Source organism: Aethalodelphis obliquidens, unplaced genomic scaffold (assembly GCF_003676395.1).
Source record: "Aethalodelphis obliquidens isolate GAN/ISIS:26980383/991018 unplaced genomic scaffold, ASM367639v1 scaffold34, whole genome shotgun sequence".
Classification (NCBI taxonomy): Eukaryota; Metazoa; Chordata; class Mammalia; order Artiodactyla; family Delphinidae; genus Aethalodelphis; species Aethalodelphis obliquidens.
Window position 1 is genome coordinate 5,003,357 of NW_020837978.1, and position 27,445 is coordinate 5,030,801.

General features: G+C 47.7%; 1 protein-coding gene across 19 annotated transcripts in view; it reads left to right on the forward strand.

Moving 5' to 3' along the window:
* Positions 1 to 27,445, forward strand: part of RREB1 (ras responsive element binding protein 1) — a 180,228-nt gene that overhangs the window by 124,865 nt on the left and 27,918 nt on the right. For 17 of the 19 annotated variants that reach the window (XM_027128303.1, XM_027128297.1, XM_027128302.1 and 14 more), the window contains 2 exons: positions 19,605 to 19,749; positions 20,316 to 20,452. In XM_027128303.1, the coding sequence (XP_026984104.1) occupies positions 19,605 to 19,749; positions 20,316 to 20,452 (282 nt within the window). Of the gene's footprint in view, positions 1 to 19,341; positions 19,451 to 19,604; positions 19,750 to 20,315; positions 20,453 to 27,445 lie in introns of all 19 variants that reach the window. The other 2 variants (XM_027128308.1, XM_027128309.1) reach the window with 2 other exon arrangements.

A 27,445-nucleotide genomic window follows, 5' to 3' on the forward strand; every position in this document is an offset into this window, starting at 1 on the left:
TTAGGATAAAAATCTGTGGGTCACCCTACCCAGGACTGAAAATTTTGTTTCCTTGGAAATATTTCTATAAAAAAGAAGGGGAAAACGATTATGTAATAACACTTTTCTTATCTATAACTAAGTATCTGTTCCTTAGGGGGGAAGACAAATCAGAAGAAAATACCTTTCTGGGACGCTCAGAGGTCTTTGCACATTCAGGTCCACTTAGAAGATGATAAACATCGCAGCCCTCTAAAGGTTGTTGGGTTTGTGTGAATGAGATTTTAATGTCGTATACATGGTCAGCACAACTGTATGAGCTGTGCTGGACATGTGATCCTCACATCTGGTGGCTGTTCGGTGACTATATGGTAGTTTCATGATAGCAGTTGGGTATCAAGGCAGTTTCGGTATATTTAGTACTCTGTACTGAAATAGTCAGACATACTTCGGGTACAGTTTAGAAAACCTTTTCTATTACAAGGGATGAAACTTTTTTCTTTTTAACCAGAAAAAAGAAAGTCGTTAAAGTATAATACCCCATTCCCTGATCATTCCACTTAATATGCTTTTCACTCTCTTGAGAGTCTGCATTATTCAAAGGCTGAGAACTTTCCCCTTGAGAGTAAACATTTGTAAATCTATTTATCACAGCAGAATGTCTAAGTTACCACTTTCCCCCAGTAGCATTATTAATTTTTCACCAAATGAGTTTATTTGTTTGACTATATTTAAACGTTTTTAGCCTTTCTTCACATCTCATTGGCTGGAATTGAAATTTGTATGCATTTATTTTAACTTAATAGTTGTTTAAATAAAGGCGGCCTCTCTGTGGGTCCTCTGAGAGCTCTTCCTTCCTCTCTGGCTATGGCTGATAAAGGATGCTCCATGGAATGGGGAAGAGGGCCTTCGTTTCTTCATCTATAATGGGGGTGACGTTTTGCTCACAAAAGTTGTTGTTATGAGGATTAAATGCTATATAATATATACCCAAGCCTCTGGCTTACATAAGATATTTCACAAATTGTAGTTCCTTTCTTTTCTCCCTGAGGAAAGTTTAACCCACTAGTCACTCCTCCGTGCCGGTAAGCATGAGTATTTACAAAACCAAGAAAATAGACTCTGTGCCCTTCGACCATGAGGATTTCAGGCTGCGTCCTAAGTTCGTGATGGTGTGAGAGCAGGGTTTTGTGTGCCGTACACCTTTTCTGAATTGTGCACATCCTCATTATTATTTGAACACTTCTGTTTTTTTGGATTGCTTGTTCTGTTGTGGTTTTACATTTTTTGTGTGGATTTGCACTTACACTATTAGATGAGAGTCTGTGGTCCTTTTCAGAATTCTTACTTTACATTTTAGAAATCTTTACGTAGTAGAAAGCTACCACTCTTCTCTGAGAAAAAGAACAGGTCAGAGTGATTTGTCACAGAATTTTATTCTTCACATGAGATACAAAGTGTAAGAAAATAGCAAAGCTGGAAGTTGACCCATTTCAGTTGACACTCCCTTGTGCAGCCTGTTTTGTGTTTGCTAGACTGACATCCTCCAAAATATTTTTCCTTCTACTTTGTGTTTTCTCTATTCTAATACCCCTTTAACCCTTTCAGCAGAGCTTTTTTTTTTTTTTTTAATTATTTATTTTCAGCTGCATTGGGTCCTTGTTGCTGCTTGCAGGCTTTCTCTAGTTGTGGCGAGCGGGGGTTACTCTTCGTTGTGGTGCTCGGGCTTCTCATCGTGGTGGCTTCTCTTGTTGCGGAGCATGGGCTCTAGGCGTGCGGGCTTCAGTAGTTGTGGCTCACGGGCTTAGTTGCTCCACAGCATGTGGGATCTTCCCGGACCAGGGCTCGAACCCATGTCCCCTGCATTGGCAGGCAGATTCTTAACCACTACGCCACCAGGGACACCCCAGCACAGCTTATTTTATTTTATCTTTTTTGAAAGGCTAATTGAAAAATGTCCTTGTGCTTTGTCTCACTTTTGATTCTGCGTTTTCCTCTGAAGGACCAGTTCAAGTTCACTTACGCTGGAGGGAGTTTATTCATAGGACCGTCGGAGCGCAGGGAGGTGGTAAACACCAGCCAAGCGTTTTTCCTTGTATCCCTGTTTCTCACATTTACGATCTGCTTCCTAATTAAATTGTTTCTTACCGTTTGGCCGCCTGGATGCTGAGGTTTACAGCTTAGCTTTCCTTCTGTTTGGGCAGAGGTCGTGCTTGTCTGTTAGTTTGTTTTTGGAGATTAAGCAAACGCAGAAGAAATGCTGGGTGCAGGTGATTTGGTATTTTTGACCTATCTTGTCAAACTATTTCGAAAGCTCAGTTGCACCAGGTAAAACTGGTAAATGGCATCAAAATCTGGAGCATCCTTGCTTGCCCACACTGGAGCAACCTGGCAGTTGTGCACGCTGGAAATCAGGTCATGGGAGGCAAGGTGTGTGTTTGCTGGGGTGGGATGTGGCCCGGGGAGCTGGCCTCTGCCCTCTTCTCCTCTGCACACTCCCCTCGTCTGATGGCCCAAGAACTTTGAGCAGATCACGAGTGTGGGTCCCATTTAGTTTTATAATGTGAAAGTAGCAAGGTGAGGAGGAAGGCGGGAGAGGGCGAGTCTGACTGCCAGCGTTAGATCACAAACTTAAACCTGCAGGGTGCTGGCTGCAGGCCACGCAGCACGTCCTGCTTTATACCTTGCATTTTTCCGCCTTTGTTTAAATATTCAACCTGTCCAACCTGTTTGGGCTGAACAAGCTGGTGCTAGCAAACATCGAAACTGTCAGCGTTTTTCTGATTTGTTAAGGAAGGTGATTAGCAGCAAATTTTGCACCCCGGGCCCCCCCCACAAAAAAAAGTGAACAAGTAGCACAAAAATCCTAGCACGTGTATTTACCGCACTGGATACCCACTCTCTCCCTTGGGGCGTGTGTGTGTGCTGGTGGCCTTTCTCCTCTGCTTCCTTCAGGGCTCTGGGTTGATGGAAAGCTTGTTGGCCTTCAGTGGGGAGAGAGTTTGTGTTTCCTTAAACCGGAGATGCGGTTGCATAATGGGTTCACTGGGATGCCGCGACTGTACTCCAGTCTCACTCTCTGAGCTTATATAACCCAGCGCCCTCGGGAGGCTGTGCCGGTTTTGCAGGTGAGAAGACTGAGGTCTGCAATGGCACGGAGTATAGCCAAGGTCCAGGCACATCTTGGACCCTCCTTCCCGGCCTCCTTCCCCCACAGCACATCATATGGTCCTGTGTGTCACCCCTGGCCAGCCTTTATCCCACTTAGATAGCAGGGACTGCAGTCACAGACAGGGGCCCTGTGATCTAGTTCGTTTCGCAGGTGAAGTTTGTCTTTGGAGCCCTGTTCATTTTCCTTCTGTCTCTGCTGGCCCCTGAGGCGTAGAGGATGGTTGTCCCCGCAGTGGTGGTGACCTCCTGCACCCACGCCCACACCTGCCTTCCCCCTGTGGTGCGTGGCAGGCCGTCTCAAATGGCCCGGCGCAGGCACTGCTCGTTCCTTTTTTGGAAAAGGATGGGGGGCAGCAAACGGTGCCGTGGCACCCCCTTATTACCAGGGAGTCCCCTCTTCCTCCTTGCCCAGAAAGGATGTGAGTAACTGGGCTCTGCGGAAAGGTCTGGTGCCTTGCGCGTTTCCATTCTACTGCGAAGCGTTGAGCTGGGAACTGGCTTGACTGGCTTTGTAGCTGTTTGCCACCGAAGGGCCTTCTTGGGGGGGTGGTGGCAGGTGCCCCCCTCAGAGGTGATGGCTCCTGGCGGAGGGCCTCCATCACCCAAGACCATAGATACGAGTCATTCTTGGGACAGGGCCAGCTCAGAGTGTGGCGCGGCCCCCGGGCTGTATGGGAAGGTTGAAGAAATGGAGGTGTTTAGCCCAGGGAAGGGAAGAGTCCGCACAACATGACAGCTGCCCGGAAATACCTAGGGGCTGTCAAGGGGGAAAGCGGTCATTCTCGTTCTCTGCATTAACACAGGATGGGCCTGGCAGGCTCGTTCAACTCTATGTGAATGAGAGAGTTCTCTTTGCATGAGAGAGCAGTCAGCTCATCCAGCCTCTGGGGTCTTTAGTTTGGTTTTTTTTTTTTTTTTCAGAATCTTTAATTTTACATGGAAAGAGGTACTCAGTGTCTTTGTGGGTATTGAAAACAAAGGAGCCAAATAATGCATGGAGAGTGTTATAACAAATGAAAGATTATTTTAGGAAAACAAGGGCAGACAAACGGGGAAAAGTACAAGAGGGTTCAGGGTATTCGGATTCAAAGGCATGGCTGTTAGGAACAAGGTCTAGAATAAAAGTTTTTTACAAGTTGATATTTATTGACGTGGGCCGACTGCCAAGCTCCCTGCACTGGATTTGAAAGTCAGGAGAGAAGGACGGGGCTTGAGAGTGAGTGGCACGGGCCCTCTGTTGTCTAAGTAGGCGGTCCATAACAAGAGAGCGTGTCCCTCGATTCTGTTCTGAAGTCAGTGGCTCCCAGTGTCAACATGAAAGTAGGGAAGGAACGCAGCAGCCACAGGTGGCCTTACTCCTGCCTGAAGGACGGCCGGGAGAGCGAGGATGGGAGGGGAAATATTCTTCAGGCATCGTGACCCCAGCCCTGTCCGTCAGTGAGGAAGTGTTTGCACCAAGGTCTCCCACGAGACTAAGATGGAGAAGGAACCCAGAGACAGGGGAGCAGAAATCAGGTCCAGCCAGAGCTGGAGCCCGGAGTCGGGCTGGAGAGCCTCTCTGGGCTGGGGAGCTCTGGAGGGGGAGAGTGCAGAGGCATTTATTTGTTAATGAAAAGCTGGGACCTGATCCCCGGATACATCCTGCCTCGAATTAAGATTCCCTAACTTCTCCCACAGTTTCAAACAATCCTCGCACTGGCAGCAACAGCGCAAGGCTGCAGCCAGCGCGAGGAGAGAGATTCTCTGCTTTGGGATGCGCCTCCCTAGAGTCAGGGGAAGAGGAACTGTGGGGGCAGGCTGACGTGCCATGCTGCGCCCCTCAGTGGAGGCAGGGGCAGGAGGAGGGAACCTCCTGTGTCTCAACCTCCACCAGCCACGTGGCAGAGGCCCGGGGCGGGCTGCAGCCTCCAGGCATTGTGTCCGGGGCAGCCACCAGGAGCTTCTGGCAGAGGATTCCTGCAGCTGGCCTGCGGACAGTGGGGGATGCCTCCCTGAGGTCTGCGCCTCTCTCAGGCCTGACTTCTGCACGTTCCCGGGGGAGCTGTCTCTTCAGTCTCCAAGGCTGCTTGCACCACCATCAAACCTTCCTCCACACCCTGGCACAGCTGGCGTGACCTGCCTGTGGATAAGCATGACTGAACCTGAGCAACAACCGCATCATCAGAAGGTGCCTTTGGGCTCACAGGTGGAGCCACACGGGGAAGAGCTCCCCCGCCGGCCCCTTGTCCACCTCTGTCTTCACTCCCCAGCCCATCGTTTACCAGCACAGGGCGTGATTGCCTTATAGGCGTCACTCTGGGCTCCGCACCCTGAAACTCCTCCCCTAAACATCTGTTAGGGAAATGCACACAAATCTTTCTGGAGACTTACTTTGCTTTGGCCCAAAAAATAGGTTGTAGAGGTCTGATGCCTCTTAATCTCATTCATTCCCTCTTTGGTTATCACAAGGCTTTGTTGTAAAAGCAAAGCTAGCACGGGGAATGGACGGGGAGGTGTCTATAATCAGCCTGTAAAAACCTGTGCGAACCTGTTGACTTCAGTCCGGCGGGGCCCTGAGCCATGCTGGGTGCTGGTTTTGTGTACGGTTTGTGTCCTGTTTACTGAGAGTGACCTTCCTTATGATGCCATTCACTCAGAGGATTCAGCCCCTAGATCAGTAAAACCTACGTGGAAATTCAGTCTGAGAAGTGAGCAGACACTAGAAGTGTCTGGATGTTGCCTGAACTTTGACCTTCACTCATAAATTAGACATGGGAAAGCTTGAAGAAGGTTTGAGACCTGCCATGGGGACACCTTCTACTAGGTAGTCCTTTAAACTTGTTGAAAGTTTTTCAAGGGATTTTACCCCAAGATAAGAAGGTTAAATTTCCCTGTTTTTGTTACTTATTTATACCTGGTAAACTTGTGCAGGTAAACTGCAGAGTGAACCTGGGAGAGGTTTAATGCTTATATCCAAAAAACGTCAACATCGTAGTCCGATAGTTAACTGACCTGTGAACAGTGCGAACGGTTAAAGAATGTAACTGGGATCCAGTGGTTGTCACGCTTGAGCAGGCATGGGTATCAGTGGAGTGAAACCCAGGGTACCGAGTCCTGGCCCAGAGTCTCTGAGTCTGCAGGTCTTCAGCCAGGCCTGAATTTACATCTATAACAAGCTCCTGGGTAAATGCCAGTGGTTCTGGTTGGAGGACCACAGTTTGCAAGCCAGTGCTCTCTAAGACTGGCAGTATTCTCCCCATTTTGTAGGTGTGGAATCTGAAGCTAACATACCTAAGTAACTAGTGGGGTCTCCGTGATTACTAGATGGTTATTAGTTGGCGCCGTCTAAAACGTCTCGATGCTCTGAGACCACCCCAAGGCTTCATTGCCGTCACATGGTCTCTCCACCTACTACACCATCTTCCCACCTGAATTTGCTTTTTCACCTACTAAATTCCTGCTTCGTTCTCAGAGCAAGCCAGTGCTTGAATGGTTAAGGGTTTACCTCCATTTCCAAATCACACCTAAGAAAGGTCAGTAGAGAATTCTTGTATTTGGAACTGGAAGTGAGGAAGTTGGGGGAGGAGGGAGGGATGTGCTTTAGGAATTGGTCTGTCTGCTCTGAGTTACTAGACTGGCATTCAGCTCTTGTACAGGTGTAGTTGTTTTAGCTGTGATATACTCAGTATTCTTACAGACATCCCACCCTAGCTAAAATGGATCTTTTCACATTTTAGAAGTTAAATAATAACACTTACAGGAGGGGAACTTTGAGCTGAAAATATACATCCACTCCGGAATTCAAAGTGGGCTCCTAAAAAGTACTCAGATTGAGATTTTTTTCCCCTTGTTTTAAAAACATCTGCAATATTTGTCATTATTCATTACTGGAAGAGTCCCCCCACCTCCCAGGAGGGGGCCGGGAGTGCAGTGTTAGGAATGGGAGAAAATTTCCCTTGACTCCTGAAAGAGTTCTGATAAAATGCCTTCCTTAGACCGCGATGTGGCAGGATTTCTGCAGTCGATGTGGCATGCCTCCAAAGGAAATTTCTAGGATTATATGCAGAAAACAGATGTTTACTTTGATTTTACATCAACCTCTCTCTACTGTGGATGTAGGTGTAGTTTTGTGTTTTTGTTTTTTTTTGTGTGGTACGCGGGCCTCTCACTGTTGTGGCCTCTCCCATTGCAGAGCACAGGCTCCGGACGCGCAGGCTCAGCGGCCATGGCTCACGGGCGCAGCCGCTCTGCGGCATGTGGGATGTTCCCGGACCGGGGCACGAACCCGTGTCCCCTGCATTGGCGGGCGGACTCTCAACCACTGCGCCACCAGGGAAGCCCAATATGTGTAGTTTTGAATGCATAAATACAGATGAATTCCAATAAGAGAAAAAACTACCCCATGTCCTCAGTGTTGATCTTTGGGGTGTTCTTCATCGAGGTCCCTTCACTGTGACACTGTTTTCTATACCATCTCATATCAGGTTTGTGAACATTAAATCCTAGTAAGGTGAGTGAGAAGTTGTCTTGGAACCTGAAGACATATGTGGTAGTGGTGCTGCCAGTGTAGCCGGTTTTCTGCATACACTTCATCCATGCGTCCATTCCCTCCATGCATCCATTCAGCAGTTATTGATTCATTCGCCTGCTCATCCAGCCAGCCATTTGGCCGCTCTTTATTAACCACTCACTGTGCACCACCAGGGGCGAGTGCAGAGAACAGGAGAGGCAAGATTATAATGAAACTTTTTTTCAGTCTGAGCCGAGGAGACAGTCACACGAGTAAATACCAGGTATTTCCAGTTACTGGTATGTGCTGTGAAGAAAGTAAAACTGGGTCGAAGGCTGGAGAGCATCTATGTTGAGTGGGCTGGGGCGCTTGCTGTGACAGCAGGCACCAGCCCTGGAAGGCCGGGGGCGGAGCAGCCTGGGTAGAGGGCGCGCAGCAAGTGCACCAGCCCTAGGGTCAGACTGGTTGGATGCCTTTGAGGGACCTGGAGGGAGCACTGCGTCTGAAAGCACCTTGGATCGGGGTAGGGTGCCGACAAAGGAGGCCCAAGAAGTAGGCAGATCTAAGAGGGGACCATCGGAGGCACTTACGTGGAGGAGTGTCTGATTTGATCCATGTTTTAGAAGTTCACTCTGGCTGCCTTGTAGAGAGTGAACAACAGGAGGGCAAGAGGGAAAGCAGGGTGGCCAGTGTAAGACGTTACGGCCAGCCACTCAAGAGTCCTGTGGGTCATTTTTGCAGTATATCCATCTGTGGGTATAATGGTACATCAGCCCCTGTGCATAAATCTTTGCACTTTTGTCCAATCATTAGTTTTCGAGACAAATTTCTAGAAGTGAAATCAATGGAATAAAGGGCATATGTATTTAAAATTCAGATCCCTGTCACTCAGCTACTTTGCAGAAAGGTGGTTACCAGTGTTCAGTACCATCGACAGCGTTGAGAGCCAGCTTTCTGTCCACAGCATTGCTGCATATTTCTCATCCTTGCCCACCTGGAAAGTGAAGAGCTGTTCACTGTTTAGGTGCAGGATGGAGGACGCAGGGCTTGACAGCAGTCTGAATAAAGGAATCACAGGGGTCTGAGCACGAGCTGGTGCAGTGGTTAAGACTCTGAGCTTCCACTGCAGGGGATTCAGTCCCTGGTCAGGGAACTGAGATCCCGTATGCTGTGCAGTGTGGCCAAAGAGTAAAACAAAACAAAACCAAACCCACACACCTGAGAACCCCAGCTCTGTTTACACAACCTCAGGACGTGGTCGTCCCAGCCCTCTGTGTGCCCTGCACTCAGACCACATCCAAATTGGTTTTCACCTCTGATCCAACATTTCATGAAGGATATTCACAAACTGGAGAGTATTCCAAGATGAGTAGCGACCAGCAGACTGGAGCGCAGAGCTGGGGGACGCTGGCTGAAGGAGCCAGAGTTGTTCAGTTTTGGGAAGAGAAACTTCGGAGAGACGCAGACCTCATCTTGAACTATCTGAAGGGCTGCCCTGCAGAAGAAAAGGTGCACTAACTCTGTGTCGCCCCTGAGGACAGACAGACGTTTAAAGGAAGGATGGAAGTTTTGACTCGACATGGGGAAGATGGTTTTAACAGCTGGCCTTGCTGAAAATGGAGATGTCCTTGTTGCTGGAAGCATTCAATCCGAACTGAATGACGTTGTCTCCAGTGCACGCTGCTGAGGGACGTTCTGTGCTGCGTGGGTGGTGGGATAGCATCTCACCTCCCTTCCAGTCCTGAGGCTCTTTGTAATTTGTTGATTCTTAGGGTACATGGAAATGAGGTGAATTAGCCCTTGAAATAAAACCTGAAAGAAAAACACCCCGGTCTTCTAAAGAAGAGAAATTGGATTTTCTCCTCCCTGCCCACCCTCCTCTCTGTTTTTGGCCACACTCTGCAGGGAAGAGGCCATTAGTGGCTCATCATGATGACTCGCCCCACTTCCTGTGAGCATCGGGGAGGAAACCGACACTTCTGTGGCCGCTCCTGCTATTGGAGGGAAGACGAGAAGGGGTCAGGATAGGGAGTGTCTTTAATTGCAGATCACATCCAAATTCAGGAATGCCCGGAGATCCCAGCGCCTGGCAGCTCAGTTATTGACTGAATCAAGTTCTTAAACGAGCCTCCAGAAGTTGGCCAACCCATAGGTGGAAGGACAGACTGGGAACCCCCTGTGTCTTGGCCAACAAGCACCATTTAACCCTAGAATGGAGCATTGCTTGAGCTTTGAACTGAGGCTCCAGCTGGGCTCAGTGGGGTAGCCGGAGTGGCTGGTATGTTCAGAAGCCTCACGTTGCCACCAAGCCCCAGAGACGGCCTTGACCTGGTCTCGTCCCCCTGCTGTTAGCAGTGACACAAGACTGGAGGGGGGAGCGTCCAGGCCTGACCTGTGGGCCCTTCGTTCTCCTGTTGAACGTAGATTAGAGTTTGGTACCAACTGCAAGACTGTGGGCCACAGTCACTCAGAGAAGAAGTGTCCAGGGTTCAGGGAATAGCCTTGAGTGTCCAGCCTGTGATCCGTGATCTAGAACAGAGATGCAAAGGCTCGGCCTTTAAAGGCAATTTGGGGGAAAAGCACAGACCTTGGAGTTGGCACACCTGGGTCCATCCTAGCTATGAGGCCCTGGCATGTCAGCCTCTCCACACCTCAACGGCCTCATCTGCAAAATGGAAATCATAATCTGGGTGAAGTTCCCAGCAGATCCTCACTGAGCGCTCGCTCCAGTCCCCCTCTTCCTCTGCTCTGTGAAAACAGCTTCTGTCATAAATCCCAGGAGCTAGATAATAAAGCATCAGTCTTGTGACTGTTAGTGTCATATTGATAGGAAAGATGTACTGATAGCTTGAAATGAGCTAGTGAACTGCTTACAGTTGTCAGTCTCTGATTTCCAGTATCTTCACACGTTATCGTAGCCTTATGTTTATCTGCACAAGTAGCCTATTGGCTGTAGAAAAGGATGTTCGGTTTTTTGGGTTTTTTTAACATCTTTATTGGAGTATAATTGCTTTACAATGGTGTGTTAGTTTCTGCTTTATAACAAAGTGAATCAGTTATACATATACATATGTTCCCATATCTCTTTCCTCTTGTGTCTCTCTCCCTCTCCCCCTCCCTATCCCACCCCTCTAGGTGGTCACAAAGCACCTAGCTGATCTCCCTGTGCTATGCGGCTGCTTCCCACTAGCTATCTATTTTACGTTTGGTAGTGTATATATGTCCATGCCATGCTCTCACTTTGTCACAGCTTACGCTGCCCCCTCCCCATGTCCTCAAGTCCATGCTCTAGTAGGTCTGTGTCTTTATTCCCGTCTTACCCCTAGGTACTTCATGACTTTTTTTTTTCTTAGATTCCATATAGATGTGTTAGCATAAGATATTTGTTTTTCTCTTTCTGATTACTTCACTCTGTATGACAGACTCTAGGTCCATCCACCTCACTACAGATAACTCAATTTCGTTTCTTTTTATGGCTGAGTAATATTCCATTGTATATATGTGCCACATCTTCTTTATCCATTCATCTGTTGATGGACACTTAGGTTGCTTCCATGTCCTGACTATTGTAAATAGAGCTGCAATGAACATTGTGGTACATGACTCATTTTGAATTATGGTTTTCTCAGGGTATATGCCCAGTAGTGGGATTGCTGGGTCATATGGTAGTTCTATTTGTAGTTTTTTAAGGAACCTCCATACTGTTCTCCACAGTGGCTGTATCAATTTACATTCCCACCAAAAGTGCGAGTGTTCCCTTTTCTCCACACCCTCTCTAGCATTTACTGTTTCTAGATTTTTTGATGACGGCCATTCTGACCGGTGTGAGATGATATCTCATTATAGTTTTGATTTGCATTACTGTAATGATTAATGATGTTGAGCGTTCTTTCATGTGTTTGTTGGCAATCTGTATATCTTCTTTGGAGAAATGTCTGTTTAGGTCTTCTGCCCATTTTTGGACTGGGCTGTTTGTTTTTCTGTTATTGAGCTGCATGAGCTGCTTATAAATTTTGGAGATTAGTCCTTTGTCAGTTGCTTCATTTGCAAATATTTTCTCCCATTCTGAGGGTTGTCTTTTGGTCTTGTTTATGGTTTCCTTTGCTGTGCAAAAGCTTTGAAGTTTCATTAGGTCCCATTTGTTTATTTTTGTTTTTATTTCCATTTCTCTAGGAGGTGGGTCAAAAAGGATCTTGCTGTGATTTATGTCATAGAGCGTTCTGCCTATGTTTTCCTCTAAGAGATTGATAGTGTCTGGCTGTACATTTAGGTCTTTAATCCATTTTGAGTTTATTTTTGTGTATGGTGTTAGGAAGTGTTCTAATTTCATACTTTTACATGTACTTGTCCAGTTTTCCCAGCACCACTTATTGAAGAGGCTGTCTTTTCTCCACTGTATATTCTTGCCTCCTTTATCAAAGGTAAGGTGACCACATGTGCGTGGGTTTATCTCTGGGCTTTCTATCCTGTTCCATTGATCTATATTTCTGTTCTTGTGCCAGTACCATACTGTCTTGATTACTATAGCTTTGTAGTATAGTCTGAAGTCAGGGAGCCTGATTCCTTCAGCTCCGCTTTTTGTTCTCAAGATTGCTTTGGCTATTCGGGGTCTTTTGTGTTTCCATACAAATTGTGAATTTTTTTGTTCTACTTCTGTGAAAAATGCCAGTGGTAGTTTGATAGGGATTGCACTGAATCTGTAGATTGCTTTGGGTAGTAGAGTCATTTTCACAATGTTGATTCTTCCAATTCAAGAACATGCTATATCTCTCCATCTATTTGTATCATCTTTAATTTCTTTCATCGGTGTCTTATAATTTTCTGCATACAGGTCTTTTGTCTCCTTAGGTAGGTTTATTCCTAGATATTTTATTCTTTTTGTTGCAATGGTAAATGGGAGTGTTTTCTTGATTTCACTTTGAGATTTTTCATCATTAGTGTATAGGAATGCCAGGGATTTCTTTGCATTAATTTTGTATCCTGCTACTTGACCAAATTCATTGATTAGCTCTAGTAGTTTTCTGGTAGCATTTTTAGGATTCTCTATGTATAGTATCATGTTATCCGCAAACAGTGACAGCTTTACTTCTTCTTTTCCGATTTGGATTCCTTTTATTTCTTTTTCTTCTCTGATTGCTGTGGCTAAAACTTCCAAAGCTATGTTGAATAAGAGTGGTGAGAGTGGACATCCTTGTCTTGTTCCTGATCTTAGTGGAAATACTTTCAGTTTTTCACCACTGAGGACGATGTTGGCTGCGGGTTTGTCATATATGGCCTTTATTATGTTGAGGAAAGTTCCCTCTATGTCTACTTGCTGCAGGGTTTTTATCATAAATGGGTGTTGAATTTTGTCGAAAGCTTTCTCTGCATCTATTGAGATGATCATATGGTTTTTCTCCTTCAATATGTTAATATGGTATATCACGTTGATTGATTTGCATATATTGAAGAATCCTTGCATTACTGGAATAAACCCCACTTGATCATGGTATATGATCCTTTTAATGTGCTGTTGTATTCTGTTTGCTAGTATTTTGTTGAGGATTTTTGCATCTATGTTCATCAGTGATATTGGCCTGTAGTTTTCTTTCTTTGTGACATCTTTGTCTGGTTTTGGTATCAGGGTGATGGTGGCTTCGTAGAACGAGTTTGGGAGTGTTCCTCCCTCTGCTATATTTTGGAAGAGTTTGAGAAGGATAGGTGTTAGCTCTTCTCTAAATGTTTGATAGAATTCGCCTGTGAAGCCATCTGGCCCTGGGCTTTTGTTTGTTGGAAGATTTTTAATCACAGTTTCAATTTCAGTGCTTGTGATTGGTCTGTTCATATTTTGTATTTCTTCCTGGTTCAGTCTCGGCAGGTTGTGCATTTCTAAGATTTGTCCATTTCTTTCAGGTTGTCCATTTCATTGGCATATAGTTGCTTATAGTAATCTCTCATGATCATTTGTATTTCTGCAGTGTCAGTTGTTACTTCTCCTTTTTCATTTCTAATTCTATTGATTTGAGTCTTCTCCCTTCTTTTCTTAATGAGTCTGGCTAATGGTTTATGAATTTTGTTTATCTTCTCAAAGAACCAGCTTTTAGTTTTATTGATCTTTGCTATTATTTCCTTCATTTCTTTTTCATTTATTTCTGATCTGATCTTTATGATTTCTTTCCTTCTGCTAACTTTGGGGCTTTTTTGTTCTTTTTTCTCTAATTGCTTAAGGTGCAAGGTTAGGTTGTTTATTTAAGATGTTTCCTGTTTCTTAAGGTAGGATTGTATTGCTATAAACTTCCCTCTTAGAACTGCTTTTGCTGCATCCCATAGGCTTTGGGTTGTCGTGTCTCCATTGTCATTTGTCTAGGTATTTTTTGATTTCCTCTTTGATTTCTTCAGTGATCACTTCGTTATTAAGTAGTGTATTGTTTAGCCTCCATGTGTTTGTATTTTTTACAGATCTTTTCCTGTAATTGATATCTAGTCTCATAGTGTTGTGGTTGGAAAAGATACTTGATACGATTTCAGTTTTCTTAAATTTACCAAGCTTGATTTGTGACCCAAGATATGATCTATCCTGGAGAACGTTCCATGAGCACTTGAGAAAAAAGTGTATTCCGTTGTTTTTGGATGGAATGTCCTATAAATATCAATTAAGTCCATCTTGTTTAATGTATCATTTAAAGCTTGTGCTTCCTTATTTATTTTCATTTCGGGTGATCTGTCCCTTGGTGAAAGTGGGGTGTTAAAGTCCCCTACTATGATTCTGTTACTGTCGATTTCCCCTTTTATGGCTGTTAGTGTTTGCCTTATGTATTGAGGTGCTCCTATGTTGGGTGCATAAATATTTACCATTGTTATACCTTCTTCTTGGATCGATCCCTTGATCATTCTGTAGTGTCCTTCTTTGTCTCTTGTAATAGTCTTTATTTTCAAGTCTGTTTTGTCTGATATGAGAATTGCTGCTCCAGCTTTCTTTTGATTTCCATTTGCATGGAATATCTTTTTCCATCCCCTCACTTTCAGTCGATATGTTTCCCTAGGTCTGAAGCAGGTCTCTTGTAGACAGCATATATATGGGTCTTGTTTTTGTATCCATTCAGCCAGTCTGTGTCTTTTGGTGGGAGCATTTAATCCATTTACATTTAAGGTAATTATTGATATGTATGTTCCTCTTCCCATTTTCTTAATTGTTTTGGGTTTGTTATTGTAGGTCTTTTCCTTCTCTTGTGTTTCTTGCCTAGAGAAGTCCCTTTAGCATTTGTTGTAAAGCTGGTTTGGTGGTGCTGAACTCTCTTAGCTTTTGCTTGTCTGTAAAGGTTTTAATTTCTCCATCAAATCTGAATGAGATCCTTGCTGGTTAGAGTAATCTTGGTTGTAGGTTTTTCTCCTTCATCACTTTAAATATGTCCTGCCACTCCCTTCTGGCTTGCAGAGTTTTTGCTGAAAGATCAGCTGTTAACCTTATGGGGATTCCCTTGTGTGTTATTTGTTGTTTTTCCCTTGCTGCTTTTAATATGTCTTCCTTGTATTTAATTTTTGATAGTTTGATTAATATGTGTCTTGGCGTGTTTCTCCTTGGATTGATCCTGTATGGGAGTCTCTGTGCTTCCTGGACTTGATTAACTATTTCCTTTCCCATATTAGGGAAGTTTTCACCTATAATCTCTTCAAATATTTTCTCAGTCCCTTTCATTTTCTCTTCTTCTTCTGGGACCCCTATAATTCGACTGTTGGTGCATTTAATGTTGTCCCATAGGTCTCGGAGACTGTCCTCAGTTCTTTTCATTCTTTTCTCTTTATTCTGCTCTGCAGTAGTTATTTCCACTATTTTATCTTCCAGGTCACTTACCCGTTCTTCTACCTCAGTTATTCTGCTATTGATCCCTTCTAGAGTATTTTTAATTTCATTTACTGTGTTGTTCATCGTTGCTTGTTTCCTCTTTAGTTCTTCTAGGCCCTTGTTAAATGTTTCTTGCATTTTCTCTGTTCTATTTCCAAGATTTTGGATCATCTTTACTATCATTATTCTGAATTTTTTTTCAGGTAGACTGCCTATCTCCTCTTCATTTGTTAGGTCGGGTGGGTTTTTACCTTGCTCCTTCATCTGCTGTGTGTTTTTCTGTTTTCTCATTTTGCTTATCTTACTGTGTTTGGGGTCTCCTTTTTGCAGGCTGCAGGTTCGTAGTTCCCGTTGTTTTTGGTGTCTGTCCCCAGTGGCTAGGGTTGGTTCAGTGTGTTGTGTAGGCTTCCTGGTGGAGGGGACTAGTGCCTCTGTTCTGGTGGATGAGGCTGGATCTTGTCTTTCTGGTGGGCAGGTCCACGTCTGGTGGTGTGTTTTGGGGTGTCTGTAGCCTTATTATGATTTTAGGCAGCCTCTCTGCTAATGGGTGGTGTTGTGTTCCTGTCTTGCTAGTTGTTTGCCATTGGGTGTCCAGCACTGTAGCTTGCTGGTCGTTGAGTGAAGCTGGGTGCTGGTGTTGAGATGGAGATCTCTGGGAGATTTTCACCATTTGATATTACGTGGACCTGGGAGGTCTCTTGTGGACCAGTGTCCTGAACTTGGCTCTCCCAGCTCAGAGGCACAGCACTGACTCCTGGCTTGACCACCAAGAGCCTTTCATCCACACGGCTCAGAATAAAAGGGAGAAAAAGTAGAAAGAAAAGAAAAGAAAAGAAAGAAAGAAAAGAAAGAAAGAAAGAAAGAAAGAAATGATAAAATAAAGTAAAGTAAGATAAAATAAAATAGTTATTAAAATAAAAAATAATTATTAAGAAAAAAATATTTTTAAGTATTAAAAAAAAAAGGACGGACAGAACCCTAGGACAAATGGTGAAAGCACAGCTATACAGACAAAATCTCACACAGAAGCATACACATACACACTCACAAAAAGAAGAAAAGAGGAAAAAATAATATATCTTGCTCCCAAAGTCCACCTACTCAATTTGGGATAATGCATTGTCTATTCAGGTATTCCACAGATGCAGGGTACATCAAGTTGATTGTGGAGCTGCTCCTGAGGCTGCTGGGATAGATTTCCATTCTCTTCTTTGTTCGCAAAGCTCCCGGTGTTCAGCTTTGGGTCTGGCCACGCCTCTGCGTGTGGGTCACCGGAGGGCGTCTGTTCTTCGCTCAGACAGGACGGGGTTAAAGAAACAGCTGATTCGGGGGCTCTGGCTCACTCAGGCCGGGGGGGAGGGAGGGGCTCGGAGTGTGGGTCGAGCCTGCAGCGGCAGAGGCCCGGCGTGACGTTGCACCAGCCTGAGGTGCGCCGTGCGTTCTCCCGGGGGAGTTGTCCCTGGATCCTGGGACCCTGGCGGTGGCGGGCTGCACAGGCTCCCCAGAAGGGAGGTGTGGATAGTGACCTGTGCTCGCACACAGGCTTCTTGGTGGCGGCAGCAGCAGCCTTAGCGTCTCATGCCCGTCTCTGGGGTCCGTGCTGTTAGCCGCGGCTCGCGCCCGTCTCTGGAGCTCCTTTAAGCGGCGCTCTTAATCCCCTCTCCTCGCGCACCACGAAACAAAGAGGGAAGAAAAAGTCTCTTGCCTCTTCGGCAGGTCCAGACTTTTCCCTGGACTCCCTCCCGGCCAGCCATGGCGCACTAACCCCCTTCAGGCTGTGTTCACGCCGCCAGTCCTCTCCCAGCGCTCGACCGAAGCCCGAGCCTCAGCTCCCAGCCCCGCCCGCCCCAGCGGGTGAGCAGACAAGCCTCTCGGGCTGGTGAGTGCCGGTCGGCCCCGATATTCTGTGCGGGAATCTCCCCGCTTTGCCCTCCGCACCCCTGTGGCTGTGCTCTCCTCCGCGGCTCCGAAGCTTCCCCCTCCGCCACCCGCCGTCTCCACCTGCGAAGCGACTTCTAGTGTGTGGAAACCTTTCCTCCTTCACGGCTCCCTCCCACTGGTGCAGGTCCCGTCCCTGTGCTTTTGTCTCTGTTTATTCTTTTTTCTTTTGCCCTACCCAGGTACGTGGGGACTTTCTTGCCTTTTGGGAGGTGTGAGGTCTTCTGCCAGCCTTCAGTAGGTGTTTTGTAGGAGTTGTTCCACGTGTAGATGTGTTTCTGGTGTATTTGTGGGGAGGAAGGTGATCTCCGCGTCTTACTCTTCTGCCATCTTCCTCAATTCCTTCAGGATATTGTTTTTAAAATTCATTTTGAGTGATTTCTTGAAAGGATGGGTTTGGTACTAATTTACATCCCATAGTATTATCATACTTCCTCAATTCTTAGATGCCTAAAAATTTTTTTTACATTTCTAAAATTGGAATGTGCTATACAATAAATGTCGAAAGGAACTTGCCAGGCTTTCTTTTTTTCTCCAAACACTGACGTTAAACGATGGTCTCCTTAACTCCCAATCGCCTTGAAGTAGAGGGGGTACATAGAACAAGGCTATTTGTCTCCATTAACTTTCTCAAGGCTTTAGGTGACCAAGAACTAATAATAAAGCATCCTCCCCTAATAATCTAAGCAAGGAATTATGTGGATATGGGCATGATGGTTGCCTGTGATTCTTTTCCATTTTCTCCCACTAGATCTTTCTGACTCACCACATTGATTCCCCCTAAGAGAACAGAGGGCTGGCCTGAGCCTCCTTCCCTGAATCCCATTTCTCAGGGGTTAGGCCACATCTCGCCTACTGGTGGATGACGGGGCTGCTGCTCTTCGGGCAGAGGCTAGTGTGGTCTTGGGCTGACGTGGGGACCCCTCCGCCTTCTAGAGTATGTCTGTAGGGCCAGAACCAGGGGAATTGTAGCTCTTAGCTCCACACACTCATGGAAGGAGGGCTCACGGGTGTCGGGGGCAGAGGCTGTGAGTGGGAAGGGTGTTGCCCAGCCGTCTCGTTGCGTCATTGGCCTGAGAGCCTGAATTGTCGCTGCTTGTGGTTCGTGAGCTTCTCAGCCCTTTTATCCCCAGCCCAGCTGTACAGAAGGTGCAGCAGAACGTGAGCTTGAGCTGAGCAGAGCTTCTGTTTAGAAGTCTGACAGGATCGTTTATGAAAACTTGCTGTCTTTTCCCATTCCTGAGAACGTCTCCAGTAAGATAATCCCATCAGAGGGTTATTTATAAAAAGCTGCGGCTACATTCCCACATCTGGCACAGTTTAACCCCGGTCAGAGCTGATGATGCCGATGATGATTGTCATTAGGAAGAGTAAACCTTTTATGTCACAAAGCAAGGAAATTGAGACTATCTTTTTGTAATGCCATTCTTTCTTTCCCTATAGCTCTTGGGACCTGGTTCCTAGAATGTTTGCTTTAAAACTTGATAATGTAAGGTCACTTAAGTCAGGTCACCCATAAAACTCTCTTTTTGGAACAGACATATGCATACTAATATAATACTTTCTTGTATGTGTATTCCTAGTCCTGTAGATGTCAGGGTTGCAACATGTAACTTATCCCACTGTCCCAGCTACTCTCATGATCTGCAAATCCATGTAAGACCCTGGAGAGCATGGGCAGGCTTTCAGGTCTCAGGCGCTTCGGCCATATGCTCGGTCAGCACTTCTCAAATTTGACCCCAACATGCTTCCAAAGGCAGAAGAGAGAGAACACATTGTACTGGTAGGCGGGGTGGGTTCTGGGACCACAGAGTGGTTTCTTGGTTTATGAACTAGTGGTACCTGGGCCTTCTTTTGTCTATAGAATTATGTGCCCTAAAATAGTACAGCTTGTCTGAATAAGTAGAACAGATCATCAAATAGTTTGTTTTTATCTTATTAGTGCCAGTGAAGTTCATGAATATCTTCCAACAGACAGCAAGGCACTGAGCCACGTTTTTGGATAGCACTTCGTTGTGAGAGCTTCACGAGGGGTTCAAGGAGATCATAAGGTTTTTAAAAAGAAGTCACTGTATAAATTATACCCCGTATCTCTTAACTAAGGAAAATTTAACTACCAGTGCCCAAATAGAAAATATAAAGCATTTTAAATAAACCAGCTCAGTTTTTGCTAAATCACATTGTCTGTGTGTGTGTTCTTTCCAGACATATGAAGATTCATGAGAAGGACCCCAGCAGCGCTACAGCTGCAGCCCCTCCGTCCCCACTGAAGCGCAGGCGGCTGTCCTCCAAAAGGAAACTGAGTCATGATACAGAGTCAGAGAAGGAAGACCCAGCGCCTGCTAAAAAGGTCCTCTCTGCCCCCAGCACAGATGTGCCTGCCCCAGGGACTCTTGGCAGAAATCCCTCCAGCCTTTATTTTCGCAGTCTGGGGGCTTGGTGGACACCCATCCCAAGCTTCTAACCTCTGTTTCCCTGCACTGTTTCATGAGGTCTCTGGAGAAAAAAGTACCTGTTTGCTCCTCCTTTGTGGAAGGAAGAGCCCCCCAGCCGAGCCCACTGACGATCTGAGGAGCTTGTTTCATTGCTCCCGGGGTTTTTTGTTTCTCCAGCTAGAATGGAAGAGGCTCTGCTAAGTATTAGGGACTCTTTTGTCCTCACACTTTTATTCCCAGTGCCTGGCAGGTACTAGGTGCTCCGTGAATATTTGTTGAATGGATGAGTGAGTTGAGGGTGGGTGGGTGGGTGCTGGTGTTCGGTGAGGTTTTGTTACATGAAACGTTGGTCAGTAGCATCCTTAATGCCTAGGAGGGAGGCGTCCTTTTCCTTTCAGATTCTGGATTTAGTGTCGGCTTCTCTGAAACAAACTACGTGGGAGCCCTCCCTTGTGACTTAATGTTTCTTCTTTCCCCTAAGATGGTAGAGGACAGGCAGTCGGGTGACATGGAGAAGAAAGCTGATGAAGTGTTTCACTGCCCACTGTGTTTCAAGGAGTTCGTGTGCAAGTACGGGCTGGAGACCCACATGGAGACCCACTCAGATAACCCGTTAAGGTAGGAGAGGGGCTGGGGCAGGCTTGTGCTCTGGGGGCGCCTCCTTGTGATGTGTGATGCAACCTGCCTCCTGTTACTGCAGCCTGGGCTGTGAGGCCATTAGTGAGGCCGATCAGAGTGCTTGCGGGGGTGGAAGTGGGGCTGAGAGGGGTCAGAGCAGGTGGCTGCAGCCCCAGGAGGATTCACCAGCGTCACAGTGCTTCCTGCACTCCTGGCGGGGCCCCCGGGCGATCCCCATGAGTCCCCGCCCGCGGGTAGCCTCCTAGCACCGGGCTTTGGGCAGCAGACACATTTTCTTCACGGATGGTGTTGCAGCCCAAATGGTCGTTAGCTGCGCCCGTGTGTGTGCTAAGGACGGGGAGGGCAGATCAGGTGCTCGTGGGCGTCTGGAATGGGCTGGTAGCACAGAAGCCTAGGAAAGCATTTGGGGGCAAGACAGAGTTCTGTCGTGCAGGACACGGGACCTGAATGCAGCCTGTCTCGGTAGCAGCAAAGGTGATGGTTCCGCTGGTCCAGGCTCCACATAGTTTTTCTGATTCTCAGTGGTCCCAGGCGGACCTCCGGCAGAATTTGGGGCTGGGGTGGGGGGAGCTCGGCTTTCCTCCCCGACCTTCTTCCCTGCGTTTTTATCAGGCAGAAAGCCCTTTGTTCCTGCTGAGCAGGTACCCGCTTCCTCTCTGAAACTGCTACTGTATCATTTTTAAGGTGCTGTAGGGGAGCCTCTGGTATTGTGAGACTTGAAAGTAGCACGTCCTGAGAGGCACAGCTGAAGGTTCCCAGAGCAGAGGCCAGTGCATATGTGGTTGCAGCTTTGGGTTTCAGAAGACAGCTTGGGAGTGTAGAAATCTGGACATCTGTTTGTCTGACTCACCAATACGTGGACCACATTTCTTTCTTGGGGGCACATGTTTGGTTGTGACTTAGGAGTGAAAAGGTCTGAGGCAGCTAAACATGTTTGTGTTGGGGGAAAAGCCTAATTGTCCAGTAACATAAAGTCGCGTCAAGTAATCATTATCCTTAATCACGTTAGCTTGACATTTTTCCATTAGAGAGAGAAGAATTTATGGAGAGATTAAACTCTGAGCAGTTGAAGTGCTAGAGCATGTCTTGAGGTGACTGCCCCATCTTGGGAAACTCCTGGATGTGACGGGCAGGCAGGGACTGGTGGTCAGAGCCCTGGGTCCCTGTCCCACCTCTGCTCACATGGGGCCTGGACCAGCTGCATCTGAACCTTGAAGGAGAGTTGGACCAGATCGTCCTCGTGTTCCCTTTCAGGCCTGAAATTCTGTGACTCGGAAACCTGCCTCTTAACGGTTGTTCTTCTGTCTACCAAGAAAAAGCACTTGGCTCTTCCTTTTGTAGGCCCTGTCATTCTGGGAGATTCAGGAACTTGACTTCATGGTTTCATTAACGTCCACAGCATCCCAGGATGCGGGCTGGTGGTGGGTGGTAACTATTGAAATAGTTCTCTAGATGCAGGACCTGAGCAAGCGGAGGTGAAGTTACCAGACAAACCTCACGTGGTGAGTCGTGGGCAGAGGCAGGAATAGCAGCTGCGACCCCCGACCCTCCGACCCCCGTCAGCGCTTCTGACCCGGCACTGCAGAGTGCCTGAGTACACACACTGCTCCTCTCTGGGTTCCTCCCTAGGTTTTCTTTCACTTTGTGTTTTATTCTGTGATCAGATACCATCTTAGGAACTACCCATTTACCCTCTTCTAGATGATTCTGTCCGACAGGGAAAATAACTTAACTCTCAAGAGAGACTTCTGGGCAGCTGGAGCCTGCACAGCACAGTGTATAGCAACGATAGAGGAAGATCAGGTGTCCCCTTCTTCAGTGCTGGCTGGCACCAGGGCGTGGGTGCTCCTGGAGTGGGGCCTTCTGGACAAGCACCTAATCTGGGGGCAGGCCGGGCTGGCTACTTGGAGAACGTGGAGACGGGAATCGCCTTGGATACTGGTTCACTGTTTTACATGATTTGGTGCATAATTCACTTGCCGTGACTCCAAGGCTGTGAAGTTAAACCTCAGGTCCTCCCTTGCCCACTTGGTAATAGCATCCTTTGCTTGGGGAGGGTGGACTGGAGGAGTCCTGAGCTTGGTGGGGGGCTCGGCCCCTCCCGGCAGTGGCGTGAGAAGAGGTTGCCTTGCATCCATGGTGGGGGGCAAGCATGCCATCCCCTGTCTGGCGGCTGTTGCTGTGTGGGTGGGTCTTGTGTCTGGGAACCAAAGGAGTTAATTACAGAACATAGTTAGTTTCCCTTCTCTCCCCTCTGCTCTGCCCTCCACATAATGGCCTGCTATCAGAGGATGCCATGGGGACAGGCATGAGCCGGCAGGGCCCCGCCAGGCAGTGAACTGTGACAGTAGCTGGTGGGAGAGACTGCTTGTTAACCCAGAGCTAAAATAGGCACCAACTCCATTTGCAAACCCCAAAGGCAGCAGAACCACAGTGGGATGCTACCAGTTTAGACAGAAAGTTTATAACTCGAAACAGCTGTTGGCTTCTTTCTCTCCCTCTCCTGCCCTTACCACCCACCCCCAAAGCTGGCAAGGTGCCCGTTGTTCCTTAATAAAAAGCATTGGAAATCCAAATTCACGTAAACGCCGAGGCCTTTCTCCTGCAGTGCCTTGTGTTTCAAGTTAACGAAGTGTAAGCGTAGAGCAAAAGGAAGACACAGACCACTGTAGTGATTCTGGCTCCGAGTGTCGGGTTTGTTTTCGCCCTGGCGTGACCAGACCCGCGGTGACTTGGCCCTTCTGTCCAGCCCCCCAGACGGGAGAAGAGAGGCTTTCTGGGAGCTGGCACTTGGGACTGGAGGTGACAGAGTGTTCAGTGAGCAGGTGGATGCAGAGAGGACATCCCTGTGTGAGGGTGTCTGGGTGTTGAATATCGTGCCTGGTTATAAGAATAGAACAGAGTAACAGGCTGTCCGCTGCCCTGAGTAAAGTTAGCTGGGAGGGAAGTCCAGGTCAGCAGCCACCCATGCAAACAGGAGGAGAGCCACGAGGGCCACCTTAAGTTTTCAAGTAGCCACATTCTAAAAAAGGAAGAAGAAAATAGCGAAATTGATCATGCTTTGCTGCAATTGATCATGCTTTGCTGGTATACTAATATATCCAAAATATAATGTCAGTACAGAAGTCGTCAGTGATGTGATTTACATTCTCATTCTCATACAGTCTTTGCCATCTGGTGTGTGGGGCATGATCGCAGCCCACCATTTCAATTGGAAGAGGCACATTCCAAGCCCCCAGCAGCCCATGTGTAGGTGCGAGCCTAGGACAAGCCCACCTGTAGCTGGGAGGGCTTTGTCTCAGACCCCGCCCCCCTCCCCATTTTGTGTCTGAATGACTAGTCTCTGGCTAATGGGGGCTGGGCTGGGGGGACCTCTGGGTAGTCACGGTGGCACTGTGACTGCAGCTGGGGGTGAAATTTGGCAAAAGTTATTGTATAATCTTATGTGGCTTCTTGATTAAAGGAGATTGGGTAATAAATAATTTTTAAATTAGTTCAGCTAAAATGTATCCGGCAAATGAATGAGTGCTTGTTGTGTGCCAGGCCCTTGACCAGACTTAAGAAAAAAGTGGTGACAGTGGAGACAGGGCCCCTCGAGGGCTGTCAGCAAAAGAGTAAGAGCGATTATAACAGAGTGAAGTGGGTCAGTTCAGGGCCAGACAGGCCAGCAGCCTGTTGTGCAAGCAGAGGGAGCCAGGGAGCCGGATAGGTTGGCGGAAAGCTTCCCACGGCCTTTTACATTGGATGCTGGGGCGCTTGCCCGGGGCAGGCCCTCCTCAGTCCAGTCCAGTTACCGTTCCTAGTTGTCTGTGAGGAAAAGGTTATGGTGATGCCCTTAAATCTACATGGGGCGTTGGAAGGTGGGGACCTGAGTGGGCTCTGCGGGCACGTGGCGGCACGGAGGGGACGGCAGGTGCCCACAGGCATGGAGGGTGGGCTGCCAGAGGTGGGGAGAGTCGCCAGGACCTTCTTCTTCTGGATTCTCAAGTGTTCCAAGGAACGTTCGACTGCCTGCCCTGTGCCCCATCCCCCCTCTACACACTCCCGTCACCTGCAGGGAGACCCTAAGACTGACTGACATGGCGCTGGTCCCACACTTGTTAAATGTCATCCTAAAAATAGGGACAGGGTATAACAAAACACTCTTCAGCATCTCGTATAAGAGCCTCAGGGGTCTGAGGCTCAGCCAGGTGGAGGGCAGATTTAAAACGATGCTGGGGGCTGAGGGAGGAGAAGATCCGCCCCCTAAGCTGGAGGCCTCTCTCTGGGCAGCCCCTCCGCGCCCTGCCCAGGGGCCTCTCAGCCACGTGGAGTGGGCACTGCCGCCGGCTTCTGGGCTCACCCCAGCCACCCGTTGAGCAGTCCCTGGACCTGCCCGGCTTCCCGCTGCGTTGCTTCGGTCGAACAGACCTAGCAGGGCGTCAGGACGCAGTGTGTGCAGCCCGGTGGATTCCTGGGTGTGGGGAGGGCAGGCTGCCCCTGGCCAGGGCCCTCTCATAGGCCGTCACTGTTGCTCCCAGCAACTGGGAGAGATTAGTGCAGCTGTTGGCTGTCAGCTCTGCGGCTGGGAAGCGGGGGAGGGCAGGGAGGGTGGGCACCAGGGGAGAGGAGGGTCAGAACCGGGCGGGGCTCTGACGAGAAGCTGTTTGCACTCGCCCCTCTTGCCTCCATAGACAGAACAGAGAAAATGAAGCATGGAATCCCTTTAAAAAGGAATGTCAGTCCCTCGATAAAACACTGTAATGAGCAAGAAATTCAGTATCTCAAGGAAGCAGCCAGGGTGACTGCCGCTTTCTCAGCAAGGTATTTCCCAGGTTCTGATGACAGGGCCGGGCCTGCTGCTGCTCGGGGAGTGTTGGGAAGACTCCCAGTCGAGCCACTGTCCAGGGCCCAGGCATTAAGGATGTGACATGGGTTGTAGAAGGAGCTGGGACACCTGCAGTAACCATCCTCTGAACACACAGCGCAGCAGCTGCAGCAGAGGGGTGGTGAGGGTGCCGGCTGCAGCCTGACTGGGGCCTGGCATCTCCGTGACCTTGGGCTCAGTTTCCCCGTCTGGAAAATGGACTTAGGGGCTGTGTGAGGATGAAGGGAGCATCCACAGTCCCCAGACTGTAACAAACAATCAGTGAACATTTACTTCTGATATTATTATTTAGAACATGTGTTGTTTTTAATATTTTAACCCTTGCGACACTTACAGTTATGGGTTGGTGTCGCTCTCTTGGAATCCCATTCCAGTAAAATAGAGAAGGAAGCACATTCCGGGGCTTCTCCAGGTACCATTTCCTTGACAGAGAACATGAAAGCAGTTTGGCCTTTAGTCTTTATCGTTGTAAGTAGCCACTTTTATCTGATTTTGCTTTTGTAAAGACTGGGTAGCTGAATGGCTGTTTACATTTGGTTTGAGTCCTGCCTCCCAAATGTTGTGATCCAACTGTACAGAAACCCAGATGATTAGAAGCTTGAAAGGTCCTGATACCTTTAAATTATAGAACCGCACATCATTTCCCTTAGATTGTTGGGGAAACCTGAGATTCTAAAGAAATGTGTCTCCTGATGTTTGAAATTTGCCAAAGCAGTCTTTCAAAAATATGTTTAGCATAGTGAAAAAATTTTTTAACCCTTTCATGTGGCAGTGGGGGTCATCTGTCTGTCTGTCCCTTAACAGATAGAACATGATAGAACAATGTGGAAGTAAGAGGTCACCAGATGACACAGTATTACTGTAGCAAACCCTGGGAGGAGTTAGTCCCAGAATTGCTTAGCCACAAGGCTTAAAAATATATTTTTTTAAGCTTTTTGGTGGCCTTCTTTTCCATTTCTGTGGATGCTTTTGCTGGTGATCTTGCCTTCACATTTACCTTGGTTTGACTCAGTCTTGTGTGTGTGTGTGTGTGTGCGCGCAAGCTCCCCTCCATTGTAGATCCTTCAGGAAGGTTAGTTGGGAAACCCACTCTGGTTAGTGGTTACACGTTCCTTGTTTCATGGCTGATGGCTTTACTTGTGAGAGTTAGTCCTGCTAAGTCACTGTCAGCCCTACTGTGAGCTGCTCCGTTGACAGCTTCTTCCTGTACCCCTACTTCCTGCACAGTGCCCACGCCATTATAGCATGGGTATCATTAGCACATTCCTACCCCAGCCCAGAATTCTGCAGTTTTCTTCTAAAAAGTAAATAAGAAGGAAGGGCATGTGTTGTAAAGAACGGCTTCCGTGGTGCCCTGCCCCACTGGGTGTGCCGTGCTACGTGTCAGTCCTCGACTCAGTGACTCTAAGATCCTGACGTTTGTTTTTTTGAGACTAGTCGTGGATCTGGGCATGAACAAGAACCTCATTCATTTGCATTGAAGCCCTCTGAGAACTGAAAGGACAAAGCCCCAGCTAACAAAGGAGAGCACTTCCTGGACCTCCCGGAGCTGCCTGGCACATCCCTGGCCTGAGCTGTGGCTGGCAGGGTAGCTTCAAGATCAGTGCAGTTTACCACTCTCATGGAAGTCAGCCTTCTCTGATCACGTTCACAGTGTGCTCTTCCCGGCGAGGCCAACGTCAAGGCCAGAGCCCGTGTGCTGAGAGACTGTGTGAGTTTGTTTGATTTCTGAAGGAGAGGACAGGACAGGCTACAGATCAAGCACATGGTGAAGGTGCTCTGGGATCACAGTGCCTCCCTCCAGCCCCAGCACTGGCAGCCCCCAGTCCTGCCATCTGTTCCTTTGTATACTGGGGGCCACAGTGGAAACTTGGCTCACTCCCCTGCTGCCTGCTGCTGGGTTGGGGGGGGGCATCTCTCTCCCCTGGGACCCCCCGCCCAGCCCCTCCTGTCTCTGCTTCACACCTCCCCAAGCCCCCTCAGTGACACTGCAGGTGCTGCCACGGCAGGCAGAGCAGATAAGCTGCAGACAGCTGCTTTTCCCCTCCGGTTCCAGAAGTTCCAACCCTGCACGGCCCCAAACCTCAGCTCTTCCCTTACCACCC